The sequence below is a fragment of the Lepidochelys kempii genome, chromosome 10 (genome assembly GCF_965140265.1).
Source record: "Lepidochelys kempii isolate rLepKem1 chromosome 10, rLepKem1.hap2, whole genome shotgun sequence".
Lineage (NCBI taxonomy): Eukaryota > Metazoa > Chordata > Testudines > Cheloniidae > Lepidochelys > Lepidochelys kempii.
Genome location: NC_133265.1, coordinates 68,642,660 through 68,656,948, shown reverse-complemented (window position 1 = coordinate 68,656,948; position 14,289 = coordinate 68,642,660). Strand labels below are relative to the sequence as shown.

The 14,289-nt window shown below is 42.7% G+C and overlaps 1 protein-coding gene across 1 annotated transcript in view; it reads left to right on the top strand.

The window, feature by feature from the left end:
- The window catches only part of IL16 (interleukin 16), a 53,044-nt gene that overhangs the window by 14,022 nt on the left and 24,733 nt on the right, over positions 1-14,289 (top strand). The window contains exons 3-5 of the mRNA XM_073304088.1: positions 5,928-6,036; positions 8,876-9,018; positions 12,229-12,339. Coding sequence (XP_073160189.1) covers positions 5,928-6,036; positions 8,876-9,018; positions 12,229-12,339 — 363 coding nt within the window. The remainder of the gene's footprint in view (positions 1-5,927; positions 6,037-8,875; positions 9,019-12,228; positions 12,340-14,289) is intronic.

Genomic DNA, 14,289 nt, shown 5'->3' with positions numbered 1-14,289 from the left:
GTAACATCGGCCAGTCTAATATTTATTTTTTAAAGCTTTTATGTCATGTTGCTAGAACTTGGATTTTAATATAATGATCTATATCCAGGACTCCAAACTGCAAATGCGGACAACACATACGAATTGCTACACCTCCCTCCAACAAAAATTAATTTCTAATGTATTTGACAGATAGAGCTAAACTGAAAATTAACCAAACCTGATGGTAAAAAAGGGATTTAAAACAAAAATTATAGCTGTTCTCTAGTTTTTGTGAGACACACAACAGAACTTGCTTCCAGTTTTGCATTCTCACTAATTTAATGCATACAAATGATTGGGCCCAGAAAAATATCCAAATCACCTCTTATTATTATTATTTGACATTTAAATAACCGTAGCACCTGCCTCGAAATCCAAGTCAGGATAGTGTCCCCATTGCATATATGGACAACATATATTGAGATAGTCCCTGCCCCCAAAGAATTTACAATCTAAGCCTCTGATCTTGCAAAGAAAACCATGCGGCCACCTGCATGGAGCTCCACTAACTCAACTCGAAATCAAGCAGTTCTCTTTGCAGGATGGGAATCTAAGTCCTGTACACAAGCTGGGGAACAGAGCATGACCGCATGTGGGTTTCAATGGGGGGAGGTGTCTCTGAATAGAGTGGAGCTTGAGACTGGCTGAAAATTTGCCCTGAGGAGTCAAAAAATAAAATCCTCCAAATGTAAGCGCTCAATGCTGCAAGCCCTGACACGTATGAAGAATCACTCACTGCTCATGTGAGCACTTCCATTCATTTCAAAGGGGCTAGTCATGGGACTAAGTATTTTTGTGATAAAAGGTTTGCAAGATCCAAGCCTGAATTCGGCATATAAAATGAAACACACATTGTTCGGGCACCTCCTCGGACCATACGGCCACTACTGCTTTTATCCTTAGCTGTCCCAGCCCATGGCACTGCCAGCTGCACAGGCTTTACCAGGTTGTAGGTATTTGGCCATGAACCTAGTGCAAGAATCTCACCAGACCCTATGATCCCACATTAGTTTTTGGAAGCATGAGTGACTCCTAGTGAATTTCATGTATGCTTCTATAAGCAAAATTTGCCCTTGTATTCACATGAGTTTCTCAGCAGTGCATAAAGCCAAATTAACAAAATAAAAATGGCAGTTTAATGCCACTAGGGGCTGATTATTCTTAACGTATTACTGGAATTCAATCTCTCACTCTTTCTCTTTTTGTTCCCCCGGGGTGGGCTGATACTTCTTTCAGGACCATTAATCACTTGTAGTGTAGTAAGGAGAAAACACTTAACTGTATCAATAAAACAGAGGGAAAAATACTCCATGGACTTCAAGTATAAATGTGTCCCAGCATACTTAACTTAGTATTTTTGTCTCTCCCTTTCCTTCCAGTTGGCATGGTCAAAAAATCTCACACATCCCTATTGTCAAAATCTGTCAGCTGCTCTCTTGCCTCTTCATGGCAAAACACATCATACTATAATCTTTTCCTATGGTAATCAGAAGTCATTGCAGTCCCATGGAGAAGAATTGTTTGAGATGTTTGTCTCACACAACAGCAACTACCCAGAAGTGAGCTGCATTCAGCTTCTACTTTTCTTGTGTTTAGAAATAATCTGGATCTAGGAACAAGAAAATTGATGCTTTAAAAAATCAAACTGTAAATAACTTAAATACTCTCTGCATATTTACTTTGATGCAATAAAGAGTTTTTGTCTTCATCTTCCTGAACCAGGATGGCTGCATCTGGAGGCTCTGTATAGCCACGGGAAATGATGGCCTGGGGATCCAAATCTCGAGAACCCCCAACTGCACTTCTCTTGGGAAAGGGTTCACAGTCAGCCAAGTGATCAATGGGGGTGCTGCCCACAGGTACTTCATTTATAATTTTTATTATGGACTAACTTGATGGTTTTTGAAGGACCCATCGTCTGACTCCAGCTGCACTTTAAGATCTTAAATCCAAAGGAACACAGTGATGCACAGGAAACATCTTACATTGCACTGAGCTGAAGAAATGGATAAACATATTAGAAATAAAACATGCAGCCATGCTCAGCTCTAACTCTTCTCAATGTTAATTGCAAATAAGGATTATAGAATCATAGAGGTGCAGGACCTCGAGAGATCATCTAGTCCAATACCCTGCACTCAAGGCAGGACTACATAATAGCTCGACCATCCCTGACAGGTGTTTGTCTACCATTTCTTAAAATTTCTGATGACAGAGATTCCACAACCTCCCTAGGTAATTTGTTCCAGTGCTTAACCACCCTGACTGTTAGAAAGTTCTTCCTAATGTCCAACCTAAACTGACCTTTCTGCAATTTAAGTCCATTGCTTCTTGTCCTATCCTCAGAGGTTAACAAGAACAATGTCTCCTAGTAACAACCTTTTATGTCCTTAAAAACTGTTCTCGTCCGCCCAACCCCCACCTCCTCTTCTCCAGACTAAACAAACCCAATTTTTTCAATCTTTCCTTGTAGGTCATGTTTTCTATACCTTTAATCATCCTTGTTACGATCCTTTGGATTTTTTCCAGTTTGCCACATTTTTCCTGAAATGTTGCACCTAGAAACCGGACACAGTACTCCAGCTGAGGCCTTATCAGTGCTGAGTAGAGTGGAGAAATTACTTCTTGTGTCTTGCTTAAAACATTACAGAATAGTATTCACTTGTTTTGTAACAGCGTTACACTCTTCACTCATATTTAGCTTGCAATCCACTATGACCCCCAGATCCCTTTCTGCAGTACTCCTTGCTAGGCAGTCATTTTCCATTTTGTATGTATGCAACTGATTATTCTTTCCTAAATGGAGTACTTTGCATTTGTCCTTATTGAATTTCATCTTATTTACTTCAGACCATTTCTCCAGTTTGTCCAGATCATTTTGAATTTTAATCCTACCCTCCAAAGCCCTTGCAATCCCTCCCAGCTTGGTATCGTCCACAAACTTTATAAGTGTACTCTCTATGCATTATCTAATCATTGATTAGAAAGAGGCTAACTTGTGCATTGTAAAAGATTTATGGTGTCCCCTCTTTAATAGCCCTTGGTAAAGGCCACCATGCTACCAGATGTACTGGAAGGCATTATGGCCCTGGGTTCTCTTTAGAGAGCACAGTATACAGTCCTCTCCACAGCTTAGAATGGTGGGGGAAGAGGGAGCTCTTTGGGATGTTTTGTGCACTAAGGAGTGCTTGCAGGGAGCCATCTGTGATTGTAGCCAGCCCCTGCATGAGAGTGTTCAAGGTGGCAGGGGAAAGGAGAGATTTCATGTGCCTTTGTGGGCGAGACATCAAGAACAATCTCAATTATGCTGTATTGTTCTTGGGTCTGTAATACTGTGTGTGTGTGTTTTAAAGGGATGGTCGTCTAAGCCCAGGGGATGAACTGTTAACACTAAATGGACAATCACTTAATGAGCTCACCAACAAAGAGGCTGAATCTCTCATTCAATCAGCAACTGGACTGGTGAATTTGGTGATTGCTAACAAGGTAAGTAGGAGGGCTGTGGTCCACTCCACATCTCCTTGGCATTTCAAAAGTGTTTACCTGAAAGGCAAGAGGAATCAGTGCACTGAATATCTGGAACATTTGTTTTTTCTCCCCCAAACCTCACGTGGTCTAAGTCTGCTAACCTTCAGTGTAGCTCTTCCAGGACAAACAGAGACTATGGGGAGCCATCAGCCCTTAGAAATTTTAGCTGGGACTATACAGTCACTCCTTTCATAAGCACATACCCCACCACTGTGTGTTTTCTATGTACAGACTGACCAAAGCTGGGGTGGATGAATGGAAGATCCATGAATCCAGGACCTGGGCTGGGAAAGGGCCAAGGACCCACCAAGTTTGGATCCAAGGCTCTATAGCTGTGGGACCCACTGCTACAGAGTGCTAGGGTTTGCCATCGGGATCAGAGAGCACGAGGTAGCATTAACAGGACAGTGAGGCAGGAGTATTACAAACAAGCCCTTTTCCAGTGGAAGCCCTTTGATCTTTTGTGGGTAGACCATTTGGATCCAGATCTCACAGTTTAAACCTACCCTCAAGCACACATCTGAGTGGTGCTGGTTGTATTTCCCTAATTTAGTTATTGCTGCTCTCCCAATAATCTGTCATATAGCAAAGGCATTAAAAAAGGCATTATACCCCGCTAGTACAGACTGAAGCACTGTGTAGACAAGCCCTAAGGCACCACTCCTGCAGTGAGTTCCAGGGGGGTGCTTCCCTGCCTTACATCTGCATGGAGCCCCTTTGACGTCAATGGTGTTCGTGCAGGTGTTCATTGCAGGATTGGGACCTAAACGTTAACGAAAAAAACATTCAGTTATCTAGAGCCCAGGAAACTCACGTAGCTAGTACAGGCTTAGTTAGAGAAATGAGAACTGAAGTCTCCCGTCCTGCCTAGAGTGTGCCTCTTTTTAGCATCTTCATACTGTACATTGTCTATCACCGTGAGGTCTGTTAGACTCTAACCAGGGGTTTATTTCTTTTTCCTTTCAAAATCAAAGAGGACTTATGTTTTATAAGGCAGACTATATTTAACATTTATATTATGGTAGCAGCCAACAGCTTCAGCGTGGTTAGGTCCCACTGTGCACTTTAAAACATACATTATGTTGGCTGAAAAATAAAACTAAAAGTGAACAGAAAACATTTTGGAAATGAGATTCTGGAACCGGCTACTTAGCCAAAACCTATAAAAATCAGTTTCACAACGCACCCTTCAGACTCTTCTTTGTGCTTCTTATTCTAAAGAATTCACTAGGGGAAACAGGCCGGAAAGAGGATGTATTTTTTTATGATTTGGCAATGGTGCCACTTGCTGCTGAAGAGGAGCGTTACCATTCAGTGGCTCACTGTGACAGGATACTTCCAAACAGCTCTACTAAAACTAGACTTCAAGAAGTAAGTTAAATCTTGTTGTTGGCCCTCAACATCTTATGACATATAGACCCTGCTCCTATACCATTTTGTGGCCTCCTCAGCCCCTGCAAGATTCCCTTGAGTAAAACTGGCTTGGCTTTTTATGCAAAGTGATAGTTTGTCACATACATGGGATTTTGTCATAGCTATTTCCCCAATGATTTAACTGAGAGAGGTTTTTCCATGCAATTAGTGCCCTTTTATCATTCTTTTAGAACTGATAAGGCTCAATAATCCTATTAATTGCAATAAATTGCATTCCCTAGATCCATAGATGGACGAAACTTCTTATTTTTAAAGTATGCTTAGAGTCGAGGTTCCTAGTTGGGTGTAATCATTTACTTTTCCCATTGAACTCCCAAGCTATTTTGGACAAATTTGTTTAATTGAAAGCTTATAAATGCTGAACACAGTGGCCACTGTTTTCAAAGTAATCTTGGGTGCCTATCTTGGAACTCCTTGAAAGGGACCGATTCTCAGAAAGTGCTAATCATCTACCCTCCAAAAATCAGGCCCCTTTAAAATCAAACCACTAGTCACATCTGATATTTAGAGCAGCATATCTGGAGTTACCAAGAAATGAAAATATTCTTGTAGGTTTGTTGCGGGTGGGGGAAGAAGAGGGAGATAGACTCATTTTTACCTAGCATCTTGAATGTAACTTCTAAACTGCATGTATTTCCATACTAGTCCTCAGGTAAGTTACAGTTACCTCTGATATTTTGAAAGAAATGCGATCAAACAAATAATTTAGAATCACCATCCCTTATCATTCCATTTATGTCAGATAAACTGCTTTCCTGCCCAAGTTCTGGGGTATAAGTTAAAATCCAGGCTGAAGTCTGTGCAAACTGAATTGTGAGAATTTTTTTTAAAAATTGAGATTAACTTCCATGTTTTTGTTGTTGCACTTGGTGAAGTGATTAGCACTCTCAGTAAAAACATAGCTGGTCAGATTTGTATTTAAAATATTCTGGGTCTCTTTTCAGGAATCCTCAACAGGTGTCTGTAATGAAAGGCCTGTTAAAATGGAAATACAAACTAATTGTTTTCTGCACTCTAAAGCCAGCTGCCAAAGGACTCGCAGTAATTCAACCAGTAAGTTTCTAAGAGGAAATATATTCTCTTGGGAAATTTAAATGCATGAAACTTTCTCAGGTTACGATATCATGATGTTGAAAGAAACAGCTTTTTTTTGCCAAGCTTTACTCTGGAGGGTTTTAGCTAGTTTCTTCTGTAAGACTCATGCTGCATGACAAGCTAGTATTAAAGAATGGATTCAGATATCCATGCATACTTATCAGTCATGATCCCTGTACATTAAAATTATGTATCAACTTACATATGCACACCATTTTGCATATTTTAAAGGTACCCTGAACTGGTTCAGACTATTTTTTTGTGGGGGAAAGCTTTGGTTGATTTTTACTAAAATTAACATTAACAAAAACATTTTTGTAATTTTAAAAAAACATTTTTAATTTAAACATTCCTCTTAAGTGTTATCATTCCCAAAGGCAACATATACCAATACTTGAGAAGCAGGTATTGCAATTGACTATAAACAAGTTTTTAATACGGGTAACATTTACAAGTGTGCCTCCCGGATTTGTAGTCACAAATATGGGCACACCTATTTCATTGTGTAGCTATTTGCACACACACATACGCACAGTGTATCTGACGTTTTGATGTATGCTGGTACACAAGTGAAATCCTGGCTCCACTGAAGATAATGCCAAAACTCCCATTAACTTCCGTAGGACTGGGATTTCACCCACTGTGTTTGTGTGCAAAGATGTACATGAGCTTGATTTGTAGGTTCAATTTTGAAGGTCCCTTTGAGAGAATGAGTGAAAATGCAAAAAGGAAACAAGCAGCATAAATGCTGAGAAATATATTAGATCTTTAAAATTATTTATATTTCCATACTCTCGAGTGTTGTTAGTAATAGGGGCAGTGACATTTTAAAATGTATCAGTTTTATGTTGGGAATGTCACTTTAACTCAGTGTTAACTTCTGTGCTGTAGTTTTAGTGTTAGGCTGTGTTAAATGTTTGCATTAAATGAGACATCTGGACATAAAGTTTATGAACTACATTATGATGTTCTCTCCCTTTCTGGTTGTAATTCCTGGAAACAAAAATAATAGTGTTCCGGGATACTCAGATGGGCTGAGGACAGTATCTATTCTCTAATCAAATGTACAGACTAGTGATACATGTTCCCTAAATAATGAACCCTTTCAGTTTACTTTGTGCTTTGTTGGTAAAATATGTCAGATGGAGATGATTATTCACAATGCTATTATCTGTTTTCCATTGAATGTAATCAACATGGCCTTTCGAGTGAAATAGTTAAAACTAACAACTTAGTTGAGTCTCTAGGAGGCGTTTCACTTTTGCCCAGATGCCATGGCACACTGGAAATGCAAAGATAGATATAAACAGACAGAAAAGAAACTTTATGGGGATGTGCAGTAGCTGAAATAGCTTGTAATAAAATAAAATCCAGATGTGCCTGTACACAGCATAGGTGAAAGCATAGAAACAATATAGCAAGGGTAGCAGTAGTGAAACAGGGCACAGCCAGAAAACCCAATCCTATACTCTGTATGTCAGCATGTTAAAATTTTAAACAGGTGAATTACCTGCCCAGTCCCCCTGCACTGCATATTCCTTCTACTAGACATAGCATAAGCCAGAGGGTGGTCATTGATGCAGCAGTTTATTATAGCCAGAAAGGCTGGATCAGGTTCTGGCCTCCTATGATTGTTTGGCATAGGTGACATGAACAGAAGTACACTCCAGTGATTCAAACTGTGAAAGCCTGTAACAGATAGAAATGCCACCGTTATCCAGGTACAAGCTGCCTGATCTCCTCCTCATGGCTTATGCCAGCAGAACCCCTTTGTGGACACATAGTCTAGCATTAGGTGGTTGGGCCTGATTACCCCCTTCTAAGACAGCTGGGGTTGCTGTGTCCTAGAGGGTCTCACCCCTGGGGAAGTGTAGGTAGTGTCTGCACCGCTGTCCTTCTCAGCTGCTTCTCCCAAGGATGGAGCTTGAATTTGCAGTCAGGGCTTCATAGGATCCCACACTGGCAGAGGCTGCCCTGGGGATATGCGGAGTCAGCACATCCCCTCCTTTCTCTCCCTCCCCGCACAACTTGGCCAGCACCACTGTGGTAGCACAGGCTGGGTGCAAGTCCCTCAGTGGAGCACAGCCGTGTAGACACAGTGCACCAGTGGGCAGATTTTCCACAATCTTGCGCCCAGGGTTTTGCTGTGGAAAAAAATACACATCCAGCCTACTGTCTTTTGAAAACCTGTATCTACTAAAAAAAGTCTACCGAACAGTGAAGTCTGTTAGGTTGTGGAATAGTCTTTCAAGGAAAGTGGGGAAATGCATATAATAGTCTCACCCTGCATTGGCAGAAGGAGGAATTGGCTCAGCTAACAGGTCTTTTCATCTGTATCATCTTTGATTCTGTGATAACTGTATCTGTCTTCTTTACTTCGGGGTAATGTGATTTTGCTCTCAGTGCATCATGTGATGCAATTAAGATGCTCCCTTGTAACGAGCCCCTGATATGGAGAGAGAGGGTTATGGATGCAGAAGCTTGTGCATAAAAGTGAATGGAATGTATGTGCAGCAGGCAGTCTTTGAACAAGGCCCTGTGTGTCTGCCATGCAGAACTCTCTCTATTAGCTGAGTGTGCCCAGCAGTTGATCGTGTGAAGTCACTGGGTGCAACTGAAGCTTGTGAGGTTTGGTTCTTAATGGTGGCTCAGGGAATCCCATCACTGCCTGGTACAGTTATATTTACAACTTGAAAAATCTTTCTAAACGGAATTTATTGAGTCAAGTGTTTGATGCAGAAGTGTTTGAAGCTAATGCTCATGAAAAATACGGTGTCGTGCCTTCTGTCTCCTGTAGGTGTAAATCCTTACTGGATGGGGGAAATTGACTATCCAGTGACAAAGAAATCAACAGCATATAGAGACAGACAGCCCCATTCTCTTTACAGTAACCGGAAGTCACTCTCTCAGCAGCTAGACTGTTTGGTAGGAAGAGGTCCGGTAAGTGCAACAGGAAATCACACACCACTAGAAAGTTACATTCATCAGGCTCAACAAGAACACTCCAGCTAAGTTGCACTTAGTTTCCTTGCCAAAACTTTCCCGCCTTAGGGGCCCTGCCATTGGAGACTGCACTAGGGATACAGTGAATCAGTGCATCCCTCAGTCGCTCCAGCCATGCTCCCTGCCAGCGGGCCATCCCAAGTGAAAGGGATGCCCTCCCCATGGTGAAATTTCTGCCTACTCCCCCCTCCCCCCCACACACACTGAATTGACTGTGTGAGGTGCAGGTCCAGAGATGGAGGAAAGGCTCTATGACAGCACAGCCCCTCCGTTGTCCTTTCTCCAGCAGCTGCTGCTCCTGATCATCCCCTATGCAAGTTTTCCAGCTACAATGGATCCACAGGAGAGTGGATGCTGTTGTCCCTTCCCTTGGTCACCCCCATAGCCCTCTCACCTATTTGGAGCTAGGAGAGAGCACTGCCACTGTGACAGCAGAAGAGGCCCCCTGAATGGCTGATCCACCCTGCTGGCCACATATAGAAATTGCAATGCTTCTGCACCTTGAAGAGCTTTACACAGGCCCTTCCTCAGGGGCATGAATTTCAACAAACTGTGTATAAACTTGCACATATCTCAGGTCCCTAGTGGAAGATGGGCTACCGCCCAGGGTTTTGACGGAGATGTAGCTTTCACTGAGTATATTTTTGGCATTACACAGCCATCTCCCAGATATTCACATTCGTAACTCTCTCTATGGTACTGTACGAATAAGCTTATTCTCATGTACTCGTCAAGCCTCATTTCCTGACATATGCAGAAGCTGAATGCTTGATGGGTGTTCCATACATTAGATCCTCATGCAGCTGTTAGTTTCACATCGCTGCATAAACAAATTTGTAGAAAATCAGAACTCTGAGCTTCTCTGCACATGCTTCTGGCCCTGCTGAACTTCATGCATACTTAGCATTAGATAATAACTTGATTCAGTGCTTAAATAAGCTTCGTGCTAACGTTCATATAGGACATCTTCATTATGTATGTAACCTTTCTGCCAGCTGGAGTTGGCAGCAACAAGGTTCAATATCTAGGGGTTCCTCTGAACAATACAAAACAGAAGTGGCTTAAGTCCGCACTCAGTAACCTGAGAAAACTAAACACCATCCCTGGGCACCGCTAAGAGGCAATACCTCCCCAGTTGCAAGCACTGAGTCTGTGTATAACAAAAGAAAAACTTGTATTAAAAAGGAAAGGGAACCAAGCATTCATATGAGAAAACACCACAACCACCGCTCAAAAGCATGTAGCCATAAACAAACACCCACCCCCAGTACTTTGGGTGGTGTCCTTTGCCTCAGTTTCCCATCGCGTGGTGTGAAACTCCCAACGAATGATCGTCCCTTCAACACGCCCTTCCTCTCTCCCTCCACTGCTCCCCACTCACAGTTGGTTGACCTTAGTCAGCAAAGACCCGGAGTTCAGAGGTGCGTTCACATGGGTCTATCCACCACCCGTGGTGGGGATGGGGGGGGCAGGGCATCAAGCCATGCCCTAGCTGCTGCTGCTGCCTCTCCAGCTGGCTCACTACCGCTGCTATCTCTGCCACGGCTTGCCGCTTGCCGCCGCTGTTATCTCTGCCATCGCTGGCCGCTTGCTGCCACCTCTACCACCCTCATCTCTGCCACTGTTATCACTGCCACTGCGGCTTGCCGTGGTCTGGGGACCCCCAACGTAGTCCTGCGCTCAGTGATTTCACTGGGTACCTGGGAACCTCGGTGCTGCTCCCTCTTCATTGTCTTTCACTGCAACACTGTCCCCACCCCACGTCCAAAGCTTAGCTCCTAGACCTGCTCATCAGTAGTTTCAGCTCTAGTAATCACTGAACAGAAACAAGGCCTCTCAGTCAAGTCCAATCTGCTCTGTCTTTAAACACTGGAGAGGGGAGGGTCAAATGGGGCCTAGGACTCTTTAGGCAGAGCGCACACCGCCGGGTAGGAACACCAGTCCCCATCCGCTCTCATCGTTACTGGGATTTGGCATCCCTACTCCCTGCTTAGCAAGGGAGGTTCAGTCAAGGCATACAGTACTAAGTTCTGCTGCCCTTTACTCATGCAATAAGGATACCCCTGCATTCAGAGTGGGTTGTAACCCCAAACCTGCCAAAATTGATCACTTTGGCAAAGCAGCTCTGTCTAGGGCAAGTATGGTCTGCCCCTGATGTCTTGCTCCCCAGTTCATCGCTGGGTGTCAGGGTAGAGCTCATTCAGACCCTGCTTACATGTATATCACTACAGATACAGACTCATATTAAAACTGGTCATGCCTGATGGGCTGGAAACAAATTAAGAAATCCACCATCTATTAAACTGAGGGAAGCAGACTACTTGCAGATTGGTTATCAGCTTCTCACTGAATAGATCCAAGCAAAACGGAACTACTTCTTTCACTGGAAGAATTCTGTACTGGTACTTAATCTCCGGATGTGGCTGTTTACATCTTTGAAGCACTTATAAAGGCATTAATTAATAGTGTACAACAACAAGATGCTATGGGTAAAAGTTTATATTATTTTCACCCTTCGATGGCAAAGGAAATGGGCAGAAAAATGGTGACAAGGATACAGAGCTAGTCAATGGCAAAGTCAGGATTGCACAGCTTTGACTAGACTAGAGCTTTGAGTAATAGCAGTAAATAATAAGAATAGAAATCTGGAGATGATCTGGATTCACAGTGCTGTACTCAGGCCCTTACATAACAGTGCTTGTTGTGACCCAAATGTGCAACCACATAATTTTGGCATGGGAATATCAAATGCCAACACAAATAATATGACTCAAGTATGAGAGAGTACTTCTAGGGTCTAGATTCTAAATCTGGTTGTATCACAGTAGCTAGACAAGCATAGAAATGATTTAAGCAATTTCAAAATGAAGCCCATAGTCTATAAGGACCTCAGGGTTTTAGCTGAATATCCTATGCATCTGAAAAAAGACTAAAGTACCAGGACATGTTCCAGATAATTCTGTAGCCCATTGGGTCCTGGAGAAATGAGCTGTCTGAATCATGCAAACAAACATTTTAAAACCCAGCATGTTCTGCCTGTGGGATCTTTGTTGTTCCATGAAGACTATACTCTCACAGAGCAATTGCACACATTCATCTGGTATGTAAATGCTTGGCACTGCATTAAAACTATTTTTCTCTTTGCAGGCTGTTTCAAGACCCTCTAGATCACTGAGCACTGCTCAGTTAACGCATACGTCTTGTGGCTCACAGGCTTCCGTAATATCAAACATTGTTTTGATGAAAGGCCAAGGGAAGGTGAGATGCTTGTGTATATTACCATAAACAGAATGCTAGTCACCTTCCCCGGTATAAAGGTACATATCAAATGGGGAGCGAATGGTGCAGGGAGGCTGGTAACGGGACAGGGAGCCTTTCGCCTCTGGGTTGCCAGTTCCAATCTGGGCCTGGGCAGCCAGTGACTAAAAATCACCATCCTCTGCTGACTGTTTGGTGGTCTGTGCCATGTGTTGGTGGTCATAGGCCAGTTCCTAATGGACACAATCACCACCAACAGCTGACATTCACTGGCATCCTTCTTAACAACCAGGGGCACTGACTGAATGGGATCTGGAGACTGAATTAGCCTCTCCCTTCTCGAGATGCTCCCTCCAAGTCAGAGCTGACAGACAGTGGTGGACTGGCAGTGTGGGGAAGAATGCACTGCTTGTGCCTTATCTGACCTCCAGGTAAATAAAGGACTGCAGCCTCCAGAACCTTTTGATTTGTCACCTTTCACAAACACCAAACATTCACACAGCAAGATTACAGCTGAACTCTATCCTGTTAGGTGCTGACTTAACAGGAATTGAGGGAATTCAGCACCTTGCAGGACTGGCTCTTCAGTGCAATTTGTCTTCAGCTCGATTCGGATTTTGCAATATTTCATAGCACATCTACTGTACTCTACGTGAGGGCTCACTCTCCATGCACGTGCATATCTGCCATTGAGGCTAATGGGAATCGCATGTGTGCACAGTAGCTAGAGCATGTTCTCCATGGCAACGTATTACCAGCTTTGTTTATATCATCTAGTGCTTTGCAGCTTGCATCATCCTGATTTGTTAAGCCAGGAAACTCCACAAGATGCAGTCGGTGATAAAGCATAGTTACATAAGCAAGACCCTCGGTAAAATCATGCACACATGCACAAAAACAAAACTTAGATTTACACAGACCATATCTAGCAAGACAGAGAGAAGGCAATTTCTATCACTCTTACAAATAAAAATGCCAAAGGGGTGTTCTTGCTCTCTGTCTGCCACACATTTGCATTATTTGTGATTATTTTTTGACTGACTTTCATTTGTAACTGGGATGCATAAAATATGGAAGCTAGAACTTAAACAGAGGCCTTTTAGGCCTGTAAATTCTCTAATTAAGATCTCTTTCTAAATAACAATGTCCATTACAGATGTAGTGACTACAATCAGAAAGTCCTTCTCTGGAATTCAATAAAATAAATTATTATGATCATCATCTGTATTGTGTACGGTAGCACCTAGGGGCCCTAGTCATGTATCAGGGCCTCATTGTGTGTAATACTTTGCACTTCTATAGCACTTTTCATCCATGGATTTCCAGTTGGTTTACAAATAGTAATTAAGTACAATCTCTACTCCTGGGGGAATTCTGTGCCAAAAAATTAAAAATTCCGGGCACAACATTTTAAAATTCTGCTTATTGTTTTGGTCAAAATAACACAATATTATCACACCAATTTCAATTTATTTCAAAATGCCTGTCAAGTATGTCTATAACAACAAAGATAACAAAAAAGATTCAGAAATTCAATTTTTTTGACAAATAGTTTTCTTACTAGGCATATTAATACAAAACTTTGAGTAATAATTTGTTTAAACTACAATAAGGAAACATATTTCCCTCCCTCCTCAGAAGCAGTACAAAGGGTTTGGGAAACTCAGGGGTAATGGAGGAGCTGAGGGAGAGGGAAGTTGCTGGGAAGTAGCCTGGAGTGAACCTGTAGGGTTGTTGGATGTGAGTGGGAGAAGTATGGAACAGGGTTTTTTTGGGGAGGGAGGAGATTGTTAGGGAGTTGGGGCGCTTCCCCCATGCAGATTCTGTCTGACCCCTAGCCTCTCCCATTCAGTCAAGTACATCTTCCCCCATCACCTTGTCTCCGTGCACCCCCCACTCAACCACCCCTTCTCCACATCTCCATGTGGCCCTGCATCCTCCTCCCCCTGT